The 16,150-nt window shown below is 41.6% G+C and overlaps 1 protein-coding gene across 1 annotated transcript in view; it reads left to right on the forward strand.

Annotated features, from left to right (window-relative positions):
- The window catches only part of LOC133510697 (glypican-5-like), a 126,060-nt gene that overhangs the window by 25,143 nt on the left and 84,767 nt on the right, over positions 1-16,150 (forward strand). The window contains exon 3 of the mRNA XM_061838929.1: positions 9,682-10,385. Coding sequence (XP_061694913.1) covers positions 9,682-10,385 — 704 coding nt within the window. The remainder of the gene's footprint in view (positions 1-9,681; positions 10,386-16,150) is intronic.

A 16,150-nucleotide genomic window follows, 5' to 3' on the forward strand; every position in this document is an offset into this window, starting at 1 on the left:
GTTTGAAGGAATCTCTACAGCAATTGCCTGTTTGGTCAAGCGTGAAAAACCTCATTTGGACCTTGGCGTGCCTAAAACAAACTCTCGTGCAGTTTGGGTCACTTCAGCTGCATTGTGAACGAGACACAACAATGTTAAAATGAAAGCATTAATGTGTAGAAAGCCACAAATTTCTAATACTTCTAATAAGCACATGGGTTGAAGCCACCCTTCTATTTGTGGCTTATCTCTGAACAGGCCTTGCAAAATACATTTCAGAAAGTATAAATCTCAGCTGGTTTCATTTAACAGAAAATAACCTTTTTGTTTGGAAGAATCACACTTTGTTATGTAATACACACTCCAACCAAGTTGTTATTTGCCACACGTATGCTTTTTACTGTGAACCCGGAGAAAAGTAATTGTGTGAAAGAACCAAACATGCAGACCATGTACTGTTCTGTATCTTTTTACTTTAGCCAGGACCAGTGTACTGCTATGCAAGTGAGATCACCGGCTTAAGTTGACCCAAGAAAACATGCAGTCAAAGGTTCTGAGGGTCCCTCAGCTCAATCGGCATGTGAGCCATTTTCAGATGGGTGCTTCACATTATTTGGAGATCGCTATCACTAGACACCATGTGCAGTCATTTAACACCGTGAAAAGTAAGAACAAATGAACACATTATCAGTTCCAAAATCAAGAAAAATTGCCATGAAGCATACTAATCTTTTTTTATTTTTATTTTTTAATAAGTACAAACAAGTTACCTCATTCCGCTTCCCAAATGCGTTAATCTCGGTTTCAAGACGTGAAATGTGACATCATCTGAAATAAATTTGGCACTAAAGCATTGTCATTATTCTAGAGAGTGACATGACTGTTGATATGGACATGCTATTTACATGCAATCTTGGGCAGTGATTCAAAAACACAGCGCCACGGAAAATTATCCAATTTTACTTAATTGTTCAGAAAATGGCACAGTGGAAACTCTAGAGCATTGGCTTCACAGTTCTGAGGTCCGGGGTTCAAACCCAGCCCCACCTGTGTGGAGTTTGCATGTTCTCCCCGTGCCTGCGTGGGTTTTCTCCGGGCACGCCAGTTCGCTCCCACATCCCCAAAAACATGCATTAGTTGGACACTCTAAATTGCCTCTAGGTGTGATTGTGAGTCAGACTGTTTTCTGTCTCCATGTGCCCTGCGATTGGCTGGCAACCCGTTTTGGGTCCACCCCGCCTCCTGCCTGATGACAGCTGGGATAGTCTCCAGCACTCCCACGATCCTCGTGAGGATAAGCAGCTCAGAAAAATGGATGGATGGATCAATGTTCAGAAAATCATTTACTACAAATAGGCCCTAATGGATCTTTGTTTGTCTAACTATGCCAGCAACAAATAGTGACAAAAGAGGCAGGACAATTAGATTCTCTTCCACTAGAAGGCAGAAGGTACAAGTGCACCCACCTGTTTCCTTTCATACAACAGAATAATTGCTTTGTGTTCAACTAAAACAGCCTACATTTTAAGCAGAGTAAGGATACAGTATTTGTGAGTAAATAAAGACGAGTTTCATAAGCAGGAGTTATCTTAGTCACATATTTGTTTGGTGCTGTGTTAAGAAAATGGTTCCACTGTAAAGATAGGTAAATGTCAGGTAAAATGTTTTTTTAACTAAGCGATGGCATCATGTAGACTTCACACTGTGACCATTGTCTGATTTCACAGAGTAAAAAGACATTCTCTTGGCCAGACACCAATGGTGCTTTCTGTGAAGATTTCTTTTGTTGTCATTCCTGATATGCTTGTTGTTGGTCCCTTGGAGTGGTTGTTTTCTGTGGCACATGCTGGCACTTAACACGATAACAAAAAACATCACTGTGATTTATACACTAATAAACAACAGAGAAATGAAGGGTTACTGTACTGTAGACCCGAGGCACTCCTTATGGTTCAGACCAGGGGCTCTGTCTATCAGTCTGTCAACAGTCTGCCCCCATGCTGGCCTTCAGAATATAACTCCTTCATGGTATTAGGAATTTGAACATGCCGCCCAACGGCCCCCGGCTCCCTCCTCAGCCCCACTGTCTCCTCTGCCCAGGTCCTTCTCTCATCTGCTTGTTCCCTAGGCTTCAATCATGTTTCCGCTTTCTGGCCAGAGCGGATAGCAATGATCCTCCCTCAAATCGGCAACCACCCCATCGCATTACAGCAGTGCACCCTGAATATGCCCTGGCATCTGTGGAATTGTTTATCTTTAGGGATTTTGATATCACCGAGCTGCCTATTTCATTACTAAAATACTGATGGATGGAGAGATAAGAGATTCTCTCAACGTTTTCCTTCTCATCTTTCGCCAAGTTTCACCTCCTGTACTGACGGAAAATCACAACTGAATAAAAATGTGGGTGCCGGGTTATGTTGGCATACAGACTTGTTATTGTCAGTTTTTCAAGGAGGCACTGTTTGACTGGGCTACACCTCTAACCACGTACAACATATCTGCAACTAACCTTGGATGGATGAGTCATGCTCCTGCTTTAGACTGTAGACGTTGCACTCGGCCGCACAACATTATGATTCAACTGATTGATTCTTTGACTTATTAATAGTTTATTACCATTAAACAGTTTGCTGCGAGGTTAGAGGCCAGCCGGGATTGGATGACATTGCAGCTCTCTGTTGAAATCCAAGATGTTTGGGGATGGGTGAGAGACGTTTCTCTGTACAGTATCTTTACTAATTAAAACAGGCCTACGTAATCTACACACATGTCACTATGTCACATATGTGTGTGGTGACCTGTCTGAAACCAAAGTCAGCATCGGGATTAAGATGCTTTTCCCCGAGAAGATGCGAGGCGATGACCAATCGCGGCCGTTTGCCAAGACAGGAATGGCCTTCATCTCGACAGCATTAGATCACCGTCTCCTACCTCATTATCACACCACCACACGCGTCTAATCCTATCCACACACATACATCACAGGTTTATATTTTATTTAAAAATATGAGCGTACGTGCTGAAGACCTGAGCAATTTGATCATTGGGATGTCTGTAACAGATTTTTCTCATTTTCCTGGCGAGCAGGCAGACAATCGTAAATGTTAGATATGTTCAATATTTACGACAAATGCATGTGTAATACTATCCCTCAAACTTGAAAATTCATCTCTGTGGTTAAAACACTTTGGATGACCCACAAACGATGAAACTCCTGCTGTTACTGGAAACAAATACAGGAGAAATTGGTTGTATCAAGTGTTTGTATAACGTCAAAAATAATTCGCCACAATAAAAAAGATAGCAAAAAAAAGTCAGTTGCAATCTAGTTACTGTCAAAGCCAACAGTTAGCCTAACTTTTGCTATTTCTTCCGTTTGTGTTGTATTTTCCATCAGAACTGTTCCCTTGTGGCATCAGGTCATCTCGCACGGGTCAATCTTGGTTTTATGACCAACATCTGGTTTGAGAAAAGACTTGAGATTTTTGATCTAGATACTCATTTATACAACATTTAGCTCCAATAAGTCAATTTCATTGGACAGAAGTCCTTCTGTGAGTGATCATATACAGTGCAATAGCACTCAAGCACTGAGATTTTTAACTTTACATATCGCGCCGCCTCACAAGTGTTCTAAACCATTCATGTGGCCTACATCAATGGTCATTGGTTATCCAACCATCTCGTGGATGATTAAAAACTGATGGAAAGATTTACAGAAATTAGTTCGATTTCAAGTAGGAGTCATTGTACGACGAGGATAAACACAAGGACAAGTTTGGAAACGTAGACTGCAACTGTCCAGGTGTGATCATGAACCACATGACAGGACCATATGCAAAAAAAAAAAATAAATAAAAAATTAACCATTCCCTGCGGGTCCAAATACTACGTGAATGGAAAATTTCATTGTACTTACACTATAAATCCATTCGTCATTGGGGGAGGGTTCTGGATGCCCCCCATATGTGATTACACACTTTGCACATGCCAATTTCTGTCACAGGCTGCACCTCACCAGACCTCTTTCAGCATCAAAGGATTACATAACTGTGCGTGTTATGTTTTGTGTTGGTTGTCTTTGGCGATCTTTGGAGTTATTAGTTGTTAATGTTTTCAGTTTTTCTTTCTCGATTTGTTTCCATTTCTATTGTTTTTTTTGTTTTGTTATTTTAAACATATGACTCAATGGAAAATGGAACTTTTTGTTCGATGATGTGTCATGTTTTTTGACAAAAAAGGAGCACAAACTGAAAATGTAGATTATGTTAGCATGTGAGCCCCCAGTGCACAAGTTCCTAACCACTAGCCTCTAACTAGCTAGCTGCCATATGCTCGTCACCTGTGTTCAAAACTTTGTTTCTGTAATTTTTGAATGTTTAAATCAATTATAAATGTAATGAAAAAAAGCATTTGCATACGTTTTTTTTTTTGTTTTTGTTTTTTTTTTGCATGAAACGTTTTTTTATTTTGGTTAGCCCTCCAAGAGATTCAGATTGAAAGAAAATGTCCAACATCAGGTTCCAAGATTCTGGATAAAAGCCTTGCTAACACATGGTGACAGTTCTATCAATGGAAACACTTTTTAATTTAAAACAGGCACCAAAATAAAGAGCTGCCTTGCACCCGCCTTGCTGCCCAATGCCTAAAAATGAGTAATAGGAAATAAATTAAAAGGTTAAATGGGACATTTTTAACCTAAATGGTGTTTTCCACCGAAAAATAGAAATCCTCTCGTTATAATATTTGTCTGAATTTCTCCTCTAATTAGTGATGATTTAATAACGCTTAACACTCTCCAAATGGTTAGGTTTTTTTTTTCAGTGCACGTCACACTTTCATCTCTTACAGCTCGTATCTGAAAGCCAATATGGAAACTTGCACGCTGCATGACTGACAGGATTCATTTTAGTGAAATGAATTCAGATCCCGGAGACTGTGAAATAGTCCATTCTCTTCAGGGAATGCTATTTTTTACACAGTATAATCAGGCTGTGCGAGCCCTGTGTCAATGCAGGCTGTCTGGTGCCGCATGTCTGCGCTGGGTTTTGGCAACCACACTGATGCCGTGGCTCCCTCGCGCTGCAACAATACTGCTCGGTTCAACTCACACATGCTTACACTCATCTTTCACAATACTGAAATGCCTCAGAAGTCAGAGACCACTGTGTTGCAAAGCGTGGTAACTGTATACTTCTGGCTGGAGTCAGACATTTGCCATTTTTGTTTTTTATTTTTTAACTTTGATATTGTGGAGACAGACTCCACATAATGACAGCTTAGCAGTGCCACGCAAAATGTAAAGGGGAAGTAGCCTCTTGTGATTGAAACCCTGTGTTGTCACCGAGTTGCCTGGTGAAAGCTTTCCAAAGCCAATAACTCTCTTGGTCAACGTAGGAAAAAAGGCGGCATCCCTCCTGCAAAACTATCCTGGAAAGTCTGTAGTCCCGAAGCTGGTATTCCTTTGTCCCTTCTTCCAATTTCAAATTAACTGCTTCATGCAAAACTTCAAGTGGCTTTCTATTGGGAGAATGTGACACAATAATGATGCTCACCCACAGCTGTGTGTGAGGTAAAAGCTGGATTCAGACCCTGTGGTTGAGAGTTGGGCCTTCAAAGCTGCCTTTTTTGGTTTCATGTGTTTTGTTCTCACTCTGTTTCCCAGTACTGTAAAATGCAGAGAAACCCACAGCAATTGTTTGATTTATCACAGTTGAGGCGCTGAGTCAGTAGAGTGTGGGAGAGCGCTTGATAAAGAACAGAGAAAAGCTTCAAATGATTTATCAAGTGATCTGGAGTTTCCTTTCTATGTGGATTGCATTCAGAAAGGTGGACGCTTGTCATGTCCATACTATACATGGTGGAAGAAACGGAAGCGGAATGATGGGGAAGTGCGCCGACCCCAGGGGCAAAATGAAACCAGATGTCTTTTCAAAATGTGTCCTCCACCGCTCCTTTATTCAAACTTCATATCCAAGCTGTATGCCATATCCATATCACTTTTGGGGAAGTCGGTAAATTATTATTTTGGAGCTGTAATTCTGTGATCTGGTATTGGGTATTTGTTAATTTTTTTCCGTATGAGCCTCCGGACTTGCTAGGAAAAATTGAAATGCTGGTCTAAAAATGCTAATGCTGTAAGCAAAGCTAACAGCAAAGCAACGTGCTTTTCTTAATTGTTTGGTGTGGTCTGTAATGAAGCCACATGCATACAGTTGACTTTATAACACAATTTTACCTGGTTCGTCATTCATTTTACGCAGATGCATTTACGGAAAAGTAATCTGAACTTGAAATATGCTCTTGCGACTCTGCTTCAACTGTACACGATAACTGTTGGACTAGAAATTCATCCATCACACCACTGCCAAGTGGTATGTCCTCTTTCCAGCACTCATACCCAACTGCTCCATCAATGCTATAATTTTATCTATATTTACAGGAGTTGATAAAGTGTTAGAAGAGTCCCCTGCACAAGTACATTGATGACAGCCTCTCAAATTGCCACAAGGATAAACTACCCTCTAGTCACATTCAATCAAAGCAATTTCTTTCAATACACTCTGGACAAAAGAACACAAGAACATATTTGCTAACATGGTAACTTTGGGCTAACACGATATTTTATGTAACTTGAGTCTGTGGGTATATCTTGTGGTATGGATGTCGTGACTGTGGAGTCTTGTGGCCTGGGTTGACAGCAAGCAGACAGACCTCACACCGGTGCCCACTTCGCGGAGTGGAAAGACCCCAAACTGAACTAAAACCACCATTTTACAAATGATCTGTGATTATCCCTGCGGTGATCTGTTTTTGAGGGATATGGTGATATATAGTTTTTTAATAGTCTGAGCCCACAGACAAGCTACACAATCAACAACCCTGATAATTGTGACAATAACATAACATAATGTTTTGCTCTAAAATGCTTAATAATGGTACAGTCCAAATAAAGTCACACCTTTCAAGCAATCAGTCCCCCCCCCCCCCCTTCCTTTCTTACTAAGACCAAGCCAAGTCTATGGAGGCGGCACAACTACTGTTGGAGTGGTATGGGTTAGGGCTCACCTCCAGGATACCCCATTGGGGCTCATGAATTCAGTCAAAGGGAATGGAATAGTTCATTTGTAATAGTCTGATGTGGATCTTGCAGTTTTTATGTTGCAAAACACATATTTGTTTACGCCTTTACCGTATTATTTCAAAATACCAGTGTTGGGGTAAACTGTGAAGCCGTGTTAGCAAATCTTTACCATTTGCCCTGCACTGTGGACAAATTGGGTGCACAGCCACCACTAACAAAGTCCAAACATAGACCTTCATTGTTCCACTCGCACGCTGGGTTTCATGGTTTCATTTCATTGGGGCTTCCAGGGATGCTAGAAGTGAGGCACAGTTGGTGTTGCTCAGAAAACTCCAGTCTATAGAATTACGTCAAATTAAATTCCACTCGACTTTTTTTTTTTGCAAAAAAGTAAAACAGCTCAGGGCTATTTGTATGTATTAACTAAAGTATGGATGGCGGAAAAGACCGAGACTGCGTTTCGGTACGGGCGACAGATGTGACCCATAACTTTACACACACAGTATACGGCTTTCATATGTCATCTAAACCGATGAGCATTAACTCCACTGTGGTTCAGTCTCGGGCAGCTGTCACTAATGTTTGTCATTGTAATGGGATGTGTATCTGCTGTCTACTGAAATATAAAAAGTTCAAATCATACAGCACGATGTCCGCCCAAGTCGTAATTTATACAAAGACTTGTGTTTAGGAATGTCCAACAAGGCAGCATGCCTAGACAATCATTCGAAATCACAATCCACCACATTCTTCAAAGCAAAATACTGTAGGTGAATATTTTCAATCTCTTCATTTGACTAGTTATTATAGGAATTCGCAATAATATTCACGAGAGAAAATTGGTCTATAATGTGGAAGTAGAGTTGCGTCACAGCTCCAAACCTTGAATGGTAACTGCTGATGATAATGGTTGTATTTTGTATTTTGCGATACACGTGCCCTTTACGGGCCAGCCGGGAGTCCCCATGTGTCAGACATATTAGTGCAGCTGTTGAGCTTGACTGTTGTTATCTTTCCGTCTGCGCTCTGAGAGAGACACAGATACGCATACACACAAAGTATGGGTAATTATTATTATGCAATTGGCGAAACAGACTATTTTGCCTAATAACCATAAGAAGAAAATAAGAAAAACAATTTGCGCATGTGTGTGTGTAAACGCACAGCGGGGGGCTTCGAGGGAGTACCACAGTTGCTACCATTCCTTTATATCCAGGCATGCTTTTAAGTTGACATCACATCCCAGAAGTGTAGGATACACAATCCACAGCCTTTACACACCAACACTTTTAGCGATACACGTGTACACACGTACAGGCATCCCTCTCCATATCGCGCTTCATTTTTTTATGGCCGCAGCGTATGCATATTTTTTTTAAATCGTACATATCAGTCTCCGCTAAGATGAAGGGCAAAGTTTATAAAACAGCGGTGAGCCCGGCCATGGTGTACGGATTAGAGACGGTGGCACTGAAGAAACAATAGGAAGAAGAACTTGAGGTAGCAGAAATGAGTGAACAGGTTGGATAGGATTAGAAGCGAACTCATTAGAAGGACTGCCAAAGTTGGATCTTTTGGAGACAAGGTTAGAGAGAGCAGAATTAGTTGGTTTGGACATGTTCAGAGGCGAGAGAGTGAGTACATTGGTAGAAGGGTGCTGAGGGGGGAGCTACCAGGCAAAAGAGCGAGAGGAAGACCAAAGGAAAGCTTGATGGATGTTGTAAGGGAGGACATGAGGACAGTGGTTGTTAGAGAGGAGGATGCAGGAGATAGGCTAAGATGAAAAAAAAATTACACGCTGCTGCGACCCCTAACGGGACAAGACGAAAGGAAAAGAAGAAGACATATCAGATTTTTATAGCTCAGATTTTTCGCTATATTGTGGTATTATTTTTCCACAAGGACTGCTGCCGCTAGAAATAAACGTAAGCTAGGAGGAAAGCTTGAGTAAAAGACAGAATGAGAAAAGAACCGCTGATCCAACGCCCCTCAACAGGCCAGGCGCCACCTTTTGATGAGCGATTACTGTAAATAAATGTGCAGGTCTTGGGAAAAAACAATACATTGAAATTAAGAAATGCAGTCAACAGTGAAAATTTATCATCACATATACATTCAAAACATTTTCAGACACAATAGGCATATTGCAAATATTTATTGGGCTTTTCTCATGAAGAATTATGTGTGTTTAATGGGCCTAAAAACTTGTTAATGGGTGAACAAAGAGCCTGCCCTCGATTGTGGGGGGTGAGGCGTGGGGGGGGTGATCCCAATCCATGGGTCAAAGGTCAAAATTGGGATCAGAGCATTTGAGATTCTGGTCAAGTGTGAAATGAAATGACTAGACTGCTGTTTCAAGTTTGTACTCCTGTCTCTCTCGGTGTCCCTCTGTGGACTAGTCGAGTGTCTCAGTAAATTATGACATTTTGGGGTGATGACATAATACAAAATGATATCCCCAGCAGATTAAAAGGACATTTGGCGCCGGTTTTGCAATATTAAATACAAGCCAAGTTTGGCTCTTTGGGAAGCAAGCGTTCTGGACATGTTTACGCTTTTCATGGCGAGTGTATTTTTCTAAATGACCTGCATTTGTCTTTTGCTGTCTTTTGTAGACATGTTCCAGTACCTGTTATCCTTCTCTCAAGGACATCTGAGTTCTCTTCTGGAAGGGACCTACACCCCGCTTTCTCGTCAAGCCTTGCCCCACGTTAACCAACTCTTTGCCTCACTCTCCCTTTACCTCCGCGGGGCAAACGTGTCAGTGGAAGCGACAGTCCACCATTTTTTCAATAACCTCTTCCCCCTCGTCTACACCCGACTTATCAATCCGGGCATCGTGGGCAGCGCGGCGGTGCGCACCGACATGACGGACTGCCTCCGTATGATCCGACAGGATGTCAAGCCTTTCGGGCCTCACCCTGCCGTCATGGCCCAGGAGTTAGTCGACGCGATGAGCGTGGGCCGACAATTGGGCCTTTTCCTCGAGGAAGGTCTGGAGGTGCTTAATGCCACTGAACACATCATCTTGACTAAAGACTGTGTGAAGGGCCTGGTCAAGATGGTGTATTGCTCCCACTGCAGAGGCCTGACCCTCATCAAGCCCTGTGTGGGTTATTGTCTCAATGTTATGCGCGGCTGCTTGGCCAGCATATCTGAGCTGGATCAGCCTTGGAGGAGGTATACCAACTTGTTGGAACAGCTCACCCACGCCATGGTGGGGCACCACAGCCTGGAACTCGCACTGCTCGGAGCGCGGGGCCACGTGAACGAGGCCCTGCTCTATGCACAGCTTCACGGTCCACTCATCACAGCCACAGTAAGTACACGGCACAGACACACTAATCTGCAACCTCTTTGTTTTATCCATACACTTTGGCAGCGGTTCATGTATTGATTGGAAGGGGATTGAAGGCTACTTGCGGGTTATGAGCTGTTTTTTTCCACCGACGCAACAAAGAGCGCCCCACACTGCATTAATGCTCGCACAGTGTTCAAATTATTCACAGAAAAACATTGTTTATACTGAAAAGAAAAAGCAAAGACCGCTCCAAAGAAAGGCAGACAGAGTTGAGGTTAGAGGGGGAGATTTTCCAAACGAGCAAGGCAGAGAAAAGTCGAAAATTGTAGTTGTTAGTCCATGGGGCACTAAAATTACTCTTATCCTTAATAGAAGAGAATGGAATGGGATTTGTTTGGCTGATGCATGTCATATATAGTATACAGTAGTTATTTCAAATTTAAAACGTTTCATGGAATTTTGCCAAAGTCTCCTTCTGGTGTGAATATTGTGCTATTGTTTTAAGAATTTTCTTTGGATTCACACACCCTGTCAACCATTATTGTGCGCCGAATCAACATACAGTAAGGTCTCGTTATAGGTGTTATGTTCAATTTTACAGTTCAACAAATACCATGTGACAGTCAAGCCAAAGATTAAACCAACACATGATGACATCTGCAGATTAATGACTTCTAGTCTTTCACAGATCTGTCCACACTAATATACAGTGTGGTTGAAATCAGTGTTTTGTGGTCTTACTCTTTATTAATTCTATTAATTAGCTCAATCTCCAAGTGCATTTTGACATGCGGTCGCACATTTAACATGATTCCCGAGAAAGGTTCTTACCAGTGATAGCACTTACGCGGATATGTGGAACCACTGGAATGTTCCCTTGAAGAACATGACAGGTCTTCACATTATCATCGGTTTGAAAAAAAATACATTACTGTAGTTATGCTTGCAGACGGAGAGGTAACATAGCAACTACATAGAAAGAAATGTGTTTTGTTTGTCTTGATGAGCGTATACAGTAAGTCAGCGTCCAAGTGGGTTGCCAAGCACAGGCACAAATGAGCTGTAGTAGTGGGTTTGAACCAGGCCAAAGAAATTAGACCCAGTCATCTGGAAAACAGCCTTGAGAATTGATGCCAGAAAAGAATGTGTTCCCAATCGGACACCGGTGGCTCCCATTTTCTCCGCTCTCATATCAAGCCCTCCTCCTTCCTGCGTTGCCATTTATTCATAAAATGACACACCCTGTTTTTTTCTATTCTCCAATAATATGTTCTTCTTGTTGCACTGCTACAAGATCGAGACCTGCTAACTACTTGCATTTCCACATTCCACGTCTCAAGTGAGGACTTGCAGACAAAGTTCCCTTTTTCTAGTGTTATTGGCATATTCTGTTTTTGTGCAATTTACTAAATATTCAATGTGATTTACAGTCAATACAATATTTTGGTCACCAACAATATGTATGAGATTTTGTATTTTATTAATAAATCTCAGAATGTTAACAGAAAGAAAATGTTTATCCACAGAAATGAAAAAGGCTGCAAGAGAAATTATCATACAATGGAAGCTCAGTTTTTTTTCTTCCCCAATTCAGAAAGTCGGAGTTCTTACAATTCAGATAGAAGCCATGCTGATTTTTCCCATTGGAAATGTGAATCTTTTTGCTAACATCATGTAAGCAAAACATATATGTTATAAATACATATAAATATACATTCCGTAAAAGAGTAAAAATAATTACTAATTACGTGGGTACATTAAAATTTAATATAATATTTACTTTAATTGAAGACATGATGGCGTATAGAGCTCGTGCACCTATGTCATAAAATCACGTGACTTTTGTTTACCTCGCCATATTGCCTGTCAAGCTAAGCATTGCTCATTGCTAAGTCGGTTGGGGATGATATGGAAATGTGCCTTGTAGCACGATGTCCAGTCAGACATTTACAAGGTAATAAGGAAGAAGGAAGAAAATAAACGACGGTACGTGGAAAAATGAGATAAACTCGGCATAGAGGACCCATATTTAATGCCGAAGTCGATGTTTTCACCGATAAGAAATTGGACTGTTAATTTGCTTCCGCATGTATTGGACAACCAGATCTACACATGGATCTGGTGAGTAAGTCGTCGAGAAAGTTTGAAAGCCTATTAAAGTCTGGACGCATACGAATACTTTGTTGATGGATCTGTTCTCATAAGGAATAAATCCCACATAGTGACGGTTTTGATGGCTTGTGTTCGGCGACACGTTAACCTTTGCCGGAATCCATCAATCTTTTCAGCTAGTATTCAACACAAATACCAATATTTAAATAAATGACCCCTGGTTTTACACAAACTCGCATTGATCTTTTTTTGTGAAGTTGGGAAATCTCATTGGCACCTTCTAATGACATTGACTCGTTTGTTGTGTTCTCACTTGTCCAAATGAAGTGCACCATGGAAGGAAAATGAACTACATTTGATTCCACCTTAAAATTTGTGACTGTGCACAGAGGCACATCTTGAACCTGTATTGCCCTGTGTTGTTGGTAACCAGTGACCTTTTTAAATCAGAACGTTTTTAATGAAACCGCAGGGACCTGTCAAGGAAAACTGTTAAGTCTCCAATGCCCGACTACTTTGTCAGCGTATCCACCTTCAGCTTTACACCTCAGTGCACTCCCCTCCCAGGCAAACACACTTAACGACCAATTTCTCATTATACTACGCACATTATCATTACCATCTTAATGCAAAGTAAATAAAGCGCAAATACCGGGGTTGACCTACTGTTTGCTTTTGTAATGTATATGTCTTACAAGTGAAGTTGGGCGCAGAGAATACATTATTTATTTACATTTTCACAAAGTCATAATATTGTACAGAGTTAAATAAATTATCGCGACTGTGTGATTTTAGACTTGGATGTTATCCCCTAGCCATTTTGCGGTTGCTCGTTCCCACTTAATGTGCTGCACACAACATGGGCTCTGTACTATACTGTACATAGCACTAAACTTGGCTCACTAGACTGATACTGTACACACACACGCACCCACACACGTGCACACACTCTATGTCCAAGTATCAGTTTTTAAGAAATCTTGTCAGAGGCTTGGATAAGCGGCCCACCCTTTGACAATACTAGCAAAGACTGAAAGGCAGTCATTGGTAGTTATGCAGGGTTGCATGACCAAAGATTATTTTTTAAGACGTTCCTCCTCATATTGAGATGAAGTATGAATATGGGAAGTGAAGGAAGTGGTTATGGATATTAGGCAAGTCTGTGGCTGGATTATGTTGAGTTGATACAATTAGGAGAAACTGAAACAAAACTCCGGAAAAGTGGCTACTTTCAGACCCTTGTGTGAAAATTGTGGCTCTGGTACTCGGTGGTCCTTTCTATTAATGTGGCCTTCAAGATCCTCCAATCCACATTCTGCTGAGTCCAATGGGCCACTTTTTGTAAAAAAACTCCTTTTTCCAATGCATAGTCCATACTCTGCTTGGCACAGCTGTACTTGGCCCTACTTGCCTCAGTTTGGGGGATTGGTTTTCCACTACAAAATCAGCCCTGGCGGGAAACTGCTGTGGCGTCACTCCCAAGAAGAAATCCAAATTTCTTGCTGTTTTTAATTTTTTTTTTTATAAGACTGTAAAGCATTTTGTGTTGCAATACAATGTATGAACGAGGCTGCATACTGTGTATACATTTGATCTTATTTATGTTGTATGAGAGGCGTGACATTTTTTCAGATAAAAGCCATTGTTCAACAGATTTTTTTTTGCCTTGACTTGTGAGCACAAACTTGAGATATGAGCACTGCATAGTGCCAGTTCAACAACGGTCAAATCACTTCACAATAAGCAGAACTTCGGAAAATAGTGAACACTTGTTCAAAAGAACCGTGGCACAGTGGAACAGTGATTCGGAGAACCCGGGTTCAATCCCAGCCCTCCCTGTGTGGAATTTGCATGTTCTCCCCGTGTCTGCGTGGGTTTCCTCCAGGCACTCCAGTTTCCTTCCACATCACAAAAACACGCATCATTTATTGGAGTGCGACTTTCGTTTGTCTCTATGTGCCCTGCGAGTACTAGCTATGGTCTAATCTGAAGATAGACTTGCTGTATAAGAGTTTAAGACCAACAGTATTACGATTTTGAAAAGATTACAACAGGACTTTTCGTGTTGACTTAGATGTTTCCCCTCGATCCGAGCAAGTTCGTGGGGCAAGGCTTAGTTACCACAGACTAACCTTACTAGCCTCAACTGTGAAGCTTTGAGTGGTGCAAGAGTTTATCAGTCTTGTATTTCTGTGTCTTGTACACTGAAAACTTGCTCTGTCAAGACGTAGGACAGTATCGTTTTTGCTGGTGAGATATCACAATATGTTTTTGATACCGACACACGGTAAAATATTAAGTTAATTCATTGGTGAGTTACAGAATCGATAGTTACTGCTATATCATACGCTTTTAATAGCAGACCCAGACATCCTGCCCACAGTTGCCGTGGTAGAATGCCAATGCTGACCTGCAGATGCCAATCTGAACTGAGGCTATTTGAAATGAAGTGAAACACCCATTAATAAACATGTATTTAGAAGGATATGGACCGTGTAGTCCGACAAACCGTGACACATTCTTCCCTCTCTCACCGTCATTTATGAAAGTTCTATCGTTCTCTTGTAAGAATATGGCATCAATGGTCTGGACTAATGCAATTGACCATTTAATTTACAATCCAAATATTGCAAGCCTACCCATTTCGCTTGTTGGTTTTACCCCAGCTTCTCATTAGAGCGCATACAGGAACGATAATGGCAGCCCGAGCTTCTAAATAATGGAAATAATAGCTTGTGGTAGACGACTGCAAAGTTGGGTTTCACCGTGGTTTCGCCTTAAGAAACTGGAAACATTTTTCTTTACATAAAATGTATTTTCTTTGGTTTGCTTTCAGCTAACTGGCAGTGTTTAATATACAGTATGTATGGTGTTTATTTGGTTTGGACAAACATAACTGAATGGCTGTTTGATCTTTAATAATGAGACCTGCAACAATGATATTTGAGTCGACGCAGTGGTCGTCGATGCAAAATATTCCCCTGGCCAATCCATACTTGTCTTCATAAGTTGTTTGGGCCATTGGCATTCTGTCCAACCCTCAAGCTGACTGACTGACTTACTCAGCACTCCATTAGCTAATGACGTCGGGTGCAGCCTCTCCCTCAGACACCCTCGCACATCTTTCTCCTCTTCCTTTTTGTGCTTTGTGAGTGTAATATGCTGACAACATGAAGCGGCCTCCAACACCACAAAAAAGAAATCCCACATGTCTTCTTTATGGTTCCTAACCAAGCAATCACCGCATGATTTAATACTGAGTCGTTACATTTGGAGCAGAACGTAAGGCGGTGGTTCAGAGGACGTCTTTTTTTTTCTGTGTACCATGATTCAGAATGTTGAAATCATGTCAAGCTAGAAAGCATCCCCATTTTGCAGATATGCTTTAGCTCGGAGGCGGCACGGTGGATCAGCTGGTGAAGCGTTGGCCTCACGGTTCTGAGTACCCGGGTTCGATCCCGGCCCCGCTTGTGTGAAGTTTACATGTTCTCGCCGTGCCAACGTGGGTTTTCTCCAGGCACTCCGGTTTCCTCTCACATCCCAAAAAACATGCAGGATTAATTGGACACTCTAAATTGCCCCTAGGTGTGATTGTGAGTGCGGCTTTTTGTCTCGATGTGCCCTGGGATTGGCTGGCAACCAGTTGAGGGTGTACCCCGCCTCCTGCCCGT

Source organism: Syngnathoides biaculeatus, chromosome 13 (genome assembly GCF_019802595.1).
Source record: "Syngnathoides biaculeatus isolate LvHL_M chromosome 13, ASM1980259v1, whole genome shotgun sequence".
In the NCBI taxonomy this organism is placed as follows: domain Eukaryota; kingdom Metazoa; phylum Chordata; class Actinopteri; order Syngnathiformes; family Syngnathidae; genus Syngnathoides; species Syngnathoides biaculeatus.